The following is a 6467-nucleotide window of genomic DNA, read 5'->3' as shown; positions in this document are numbered from 1 at the left end:
TGGTGGTGTATATATTTTATTATATATATATATATATATATATATGTTTTTTTTTTTTTTTAATCCATAGGTTCTTTAACTTTTCATACATCCATGGAAGATTTAATCAGATTTTTGCATTTAATAATTTTGTGATATTGAAATATTTGAAATGTAATTTTATTGAATATTTTAATATTTCATCCTTTTTGTACATTTTACAATAATTTTATATTTCATAAGTTTGTGATACTTTTATGTGATAATTTTATACTTCTGTAACATTGTTGCGAAATATTTTAGAATAATTCATATTTCCATGAAAGACAATTTTTTTTAGTTTTATTTTTTTTAATCTGTTCTGCAAAGATTTCCTAATACTTCATGCTTTTGTAATTTCATACTACTTTGTCTTTTAGTTACAATACTGTCATATTTCAAATTTTTGTAACACTTTCATGGATCACTTCATACCTAGCAAGCAAACAATTTTTATATTTTGACTTTCTGTAACAATTTTGTAAACGTGTTCACATTTCATACTTTTTTAGTACTTCGATACTCTTTGTGCGTTTCACATTTCATAAAACTTTCATGATTTAATAGTTTTGTATTTTGCCTTTTAGTAACCAATTTGTTGATTTCCTAATATTTTTTGTATGTCCTGTTTGTAATACTTCAGTGCATTATAATATTATTTTATAGAATTGAATTAAGATTTCATAATGCTTTTACACTTGGTAACAAAATTAAAGCATTTTGGCTTTCCTAACTAAATTTTGCAATGCCATCATATTTATATATATATATATATATGCATGTATACATAATTTTGCCTACTGTGCCTCTAAGTCTTCTGTGCAAAAACGAGGGTATGGATCCTTTTTGACAAAATAAAATTCATGCTCATAATCACAGAAATTCCTCAAAATATAAAAAGTAAAAGGTAAATGTTATTATGTGTAAATCGTCCACAGATCAATTTGTTTTTGTTCATTCATTTCATTACTAAAGGCAGCATCTGCATCAGTTTACCACAGCTAAGGTTTGACGAGAGGTTAAGACAGGAAAGATAACCGACTGCTTATTGCTCTACACTTTGCTTTTTCATGTGCTTGCTGAAAGCATGTCATCCTAACAAATTCTACTTTCAAAGCGCTTAAGAGCTAAAATGACATCTCCCTTTCCCATAGCCAACGGAAGTGCTTTTGATAATGAGCGCATGCTGACAGAAAACATCGTAGCGCTGCTCTCATCAGCACGCACAGGCGAGCGCCGGCTCTTTGTCATACCGCTGCACTTCAAAGTGGTGAAGCTGAGTTAACGGTATACTGCATCCCAAACATTCTAATTAGCATTGACTCAAATAGATGCTCGCAAAAGATGCGCTGTAAAAGGATGACTTTAGAAGAGCCAAACTGACAAGCCAGACATTTATCAGTAATTTCCATAATGCCAAGCTTCTCCAATGTCTCCAACAAAATCATACACTTGTACACACAGATAAACAATGTTGAGAGATTCTATAAGTTAACATGATTTAATTATGACATGAACTACTACAGATTCCTTTAAACAGCTCTAAATGTAAGGTTGGAAAACACTGATTCTTTACAAACTTTACCTGCCATTAGTTTTAATAGGAATATTTCCTCTATATGTCCTGAAGGGAGATGAGGTTAATATTACACATATGCCTTTTTTAAGAGGTTTCATAGATGCCCCCCTACTTTTTTGTAAACAGTGTTTATATATAAAATCAACAGATGGATCTGAAAATAATTGGTAAATCATATTGTAATCTCAATTCACATCTGAACAAATATTTCAGACTTTCATAACACTTATGAATCATTTCATTTCATTCTTTTTAACAAGTGCTGTCAAACGATTAATTATGATTAATCACATCCAAAATAAAAGTTTTTATTCACATAATATATGTGTGTTTACTGTGTATATTTGTTATGTATATATATATATAAATACACACAAATGCATGTATATATTTAAGAAAAATCATATTTCAAATTTTTGTAACACTTTCATGGATCACTTCATACCTAGCAAGCAAACAATTTTTATATTTTGACTTTCTGTAACAATTTTGTAAACGTGTTCACATTTCATACTTTTTTAGTACTTCGATACTCTTTGTGCGTTTCACATTTCATAAAACTTTCATGATTTAATAGTTTTGTATTTTGCCTTTTAGTAACCAATTTGTTGATTTCCTAATATTTTTTGTATGTCCTGTTTGTAATACTTCAGTGCATTATAATATTATTTTATAGAATTGAATTAAGATTTCATAATGCTTTTACACTTGGTAACAAAATTAAAGCATTTTGGCTTTCCTAACTAAATTTTGCAATGCCATCATATTTCATGTTTGTAATACTTTTGTAAAGTTTGAATATATCATAATTTTGCAACACTTTTATGGAAGATTACATAATGATTTATACAGTACTTTGTAACACATTTTAAGATACTGTAACAATTCTGAGTTTTAATAAAATTAGATTTTGCAAAATACATTTCTGCAATATTTTCAAGTCTATTTCTTTGTAAGGCTTTTTTGTTGTTGTTGTTGTTTAAATCACTTTTTTTTAAATCTGTGGTTGACTAATAATGATGACTTTTATACAAAAAAAATATAAATATAAATAACAGTTTTAACAGTTTTCAAAAATAAATGAATCGTTATGATCTTATATATATATATATATATATATATGTAATAAATATATAAAATACACACATATATATTATGTAAACAAAAACGTTTATTTTGGATGTGATTAATAATGATTAATCGTTTAACAGCACTATTGTTAACATGCAATCATATTTTAACTTTCTGTAAAAATGTATAATACTTCTTGTCTTCTTGTAATACTTTTATAGAATTTTTGATACTTTAGTATTTCATAGTTTTGCAACACTTTTGTGAAAGATTTTTGTAATACAGTCATATTTTGTATTCTCGCAAAACCTCTTGATAGATGAGGAAAAACATTTGTCTTTCATTAACATTTTGTAGATTTCCTATATCTCCATATATTTCATGCGTTTGTAATACTTCTGTATATTGTAATATATTTTATGATTTCATAATGATTTCACACGTTGTAACATAAAATTTTAATATTTTGACCTTCTGGAACAATTTAGTAGATTTTGTAATGCTTTCATATTTCGTACATTGGTAATACTTACATTTTGTAATTCATACTTTTGTAACACGTATGGAAAATTAGATAATGATTTATACAGTACTTTGTAATATATAATTTTCATATTTTTTTCCCGAAACAATTCCATAGATTTTCATGCTCTTAAATTCCCTCCTAAATTCCCAGAGCAATAGGTAAATGTTAAGTGTCCATAAATATTTGTACAGTTATCTGAATGCTAGATTTATCAATAGGAAAAACGCACATTTTGTGAAAATCAGGAAACAGGAGTCACTCACAGACCCTTGTACGAGGCCTTGGTATAAATGTCATTAAATCTTAGAGATTTAAACTCGTGCTTATCGTTTACGGCGAAGGTAGTCACAGCAAATCTGTGACCTGTTTATAGGTGGCAGTTTATGTGAACGATGTACCAGCACGAACTGTGATGTCTGCTGAGGCCTAAACACGTACAAGAAATGTTTAATGACTGTATTGGCAGAGTCATCATGTCCATTACTCTCGCTTTTTCCATGAGCGAAAATGGAGACATAGCGGACGGTTGGGGGAGGTGATGTAAGGTGGGGGCCGCTGTGCTTAATGACACACACTCTAATGGCACAATCTCTTTGGCAGCGATTCAGTCCAAACCCATTACCTGTCTCTCCAACGGTCCTTTGAATCCCAAATTAGCTGCCATACGTAGTGCCTGGTCGTCTCGGACCCCCTCGAAAATATCTATGACTTCCTGAGGCAAGAGATGGGAGAGAGAAAGCAAGAGAAAACCAACCATCAGCTAAAATTTGACACAAAGCGGATGTTCGTATTAAAATCAAGAGAGCTGCAATTAAGCGCTGGCACGCAGCCAAACTGAAACGAGAAAAAGACGAGAGCTGGAGAACAATGGCTTTGCAATTATAAGGCCATCTCTAAAAGATCACTCATATACAGAGATAGACACACACAAGAGAGAATGCATAAAACCAGACACCACAAAGAGCTACAAGAATGAGAAGCAGCTGTTACACGTCTTAATATGAGTTTATCTGTAAAAAAAAAAGTCTATTAAAGGAGTCATATCATAATTTTATATATATATATATATATATAAATATAATGGTGGACAAGGCTATTATGCCCCCCCCCCAAAAAAAAATTTTTAGCGGTTAATAATTGCTACATTTTCAAATGTATTATTTGTAATAATTTTCATAGAGATTTAAAGGCATTTAAACTCTGTATTTGTCTATAAAATTCTCCAAAAAACAAACAAACAAACCCAAAAAAAAAAAAAAAACCTGCGATTAAAATGCAGCTTAGTGAAGAATCTAGCTTTACAGTATGTATGTCAATTCATTTTGCTTCAAAACTGGGGAAGTTTGACATTGTGATTATCTGTGTATGAATTGTTTAGTACTTTCTGGAAAAGGTATTGTAATGTGTTGGATATTATTATGTATTTAAATGTACTGTCTAGGTTTGTTTGGTGATGCAGCAGGTCTCTAATCCAAGAAAATTTATCCCATGGGAGACAATACAAAAATCTTAACCTACATCAGAGATATTTATTATTGACATTACTACAACTTTTAATATATGGCATTTCCATACATTTTCCATCCCAATTTAACCATTTTAAAATGCTCACTTTTTAAACTGTTCTATAAATAAATAAATAAATACTTCTGCTTCTATATTTTGTTTGTAACAACTTATATTTCTTATATTTATTGCAAGTTTATTTCAAAACATAAAAAAAAAAAAAAAGACCTCTTTAACAGAAAATCACAAAGTAACTCACTCCTACACCTTTTCAATCAGATACAACTGAGATACCTTGAAGATGAGCTCTGGCGTGGTGGCAGCCACTTCCTCTATGTCCACACCCCCCTGAGGACTGCCCACCATCACGGGTCCATTACAGGAACGGTCCATCAGGATGGCGAAATATGTTTCCCTGGAGATATCCAGAGCTTCAGCAACCATCACCTGCTCAGCACAAACACCAGGTGAGACGGGATTCATCATTGCGTGTTATCTATTCATTATGGTGTATTAACAGACTTATTGCTGAAGCACAAGTTTACTGGCTGCAGGTCCTACAGCTACTTCTAATACTGGATAATCAGCCATCATGAAGCTCGATGAGACATGGCAAGTGGATAAAGACAGAACCACCAATAACGGGGCTGAAATAACAACTAATAAAAAGGTGATGGAAGAGAAGTGACACAAAAGAGGATGAGGGAAGGAACCAGGAAGAAAAGCAAGGGGAGACAAAGGTTTGGTGCCAGCGTTTGTGTACTTGACATGTTCCATAACACTCAATAGAGCCATAACAATCAAATGGATTATGTAGGTTTGAGTCTCGCCTGCAACACACCCCGATTCTATTTCGCACCATTAGGTGTTAAGGCCCGTTCACACCAAGGACGATAACTATAAAGATAACGATAAAGATATAGTTCTAAAAATCGTTCTCAATATTAAAGAAGTCCACACCACAACTATAACGATAAAGACAAAGAGAAACTATATAGTTGGAATCACTTTCAAAACTATTTTTTTCCAGCTGATGAACGATAAAAAATTGACAGCCAATCAGAATCCATCCTGCTATAACGAGCTCGAGAATTTAAAGAGACAGACGAGCGTGCACTTAGAATAAACAGACGTTATCGTTCGCTGGCAACCCTCTACATTGCGAGTAAATCACTCGCATATGCGACTAAATCTTCACTCTGGGCGACTAAATGATGTCTAATATTAGCCAATGGCTAATAAATTCTCAGATTTTACTCGCCAGTGTGTGAGTTGGAGGCTAAGTATAAGTTTAGCTCAGATATATTTTCACTCGTCGAACACACTGACTGAGCGCTTCAGAGTTTCACTCTCCGTCAAGCGATCTGTGCTTTTTTTCAGTTCATCTGAATGGATAGGCAGCGCACCTGTATTTGACGTACCGTGAACTCTAGTGTAAAACGACGCACAACTCGCCGTCGCTTTCTCTCACACGCGCAAAGTGAGAGCGAGCGAGCGAGAGAGTCTTACTCTCCATCTTACTTATTCCATGCAGAATTGACCCGCTACATGTAAACGATATTCTTTGTTGTATTTTCCTGTTAAAATAACGCAGTTCCTTTGGAATTCTTCAGCTTTTAAGAACGGGTTTTCCGTCCGGTAGTGGGCGGAACTAATGCACAAGCGACAATCTCATTGGCTGACGCTCACCTATTATCATCCCTGTTTTGATTTCAGCAAATCAGTTCGAGCGAACGCACACAACCTGATTAATATTCATGAATCCAG

General features: G+C 32.7%; 1 protein-coding gene across 1 annotated transcript in view; it reads right to left on the bottom strand.

Annotated features, from left to right (window-relative positions):
- Nucleotides 1-6467, bottom strand: part of LOC107753779 (succinyl-CoA ligase [GDP-forming] subunit beta, mitochondrial) — a 110748-nt gene that overhangs the window by 54386 nt on the left and 49895 nt on the right. The window contains exons 5-6 of the mRNA XM_016570004.1: nt 4995-5147; nt 3817-3906 (exon numbers count right to left, since the gene is read on the bottom strand). Of these exons, the coding sequence (XP_016425490.1) occupies nt 3817-3906; nt 4995-5147 (243 nt within the window). The remainder of the gene's footprint in view (nt 1-3816; nt 3907-4994; nt 5148-6467) is intronic.

This window comes from Sinocyclocheilus rhinocerous, unplaced genomic scaffold (genome assembly GCF_001515625.1).
Source record: "Sinocyclocheilus rhinocerous isolate Xijiao unplaced genomic scaffold, SAMN03320098_v1.1 scaffold711, whole genome shotgun sequence".
Classification (NCBI taxonomy): Eukaryota; Metazoa; Chordata; class Actinopteri; order Cypriniformes; family Cyprinidae; genus Sinocyclocheilus; species Sinocyclocheilus rhinocerous.
Note: the sequence above shows the minus strand (reverse complement) of the source record. Positions and strands in the feature narration are given on the sequence as shown.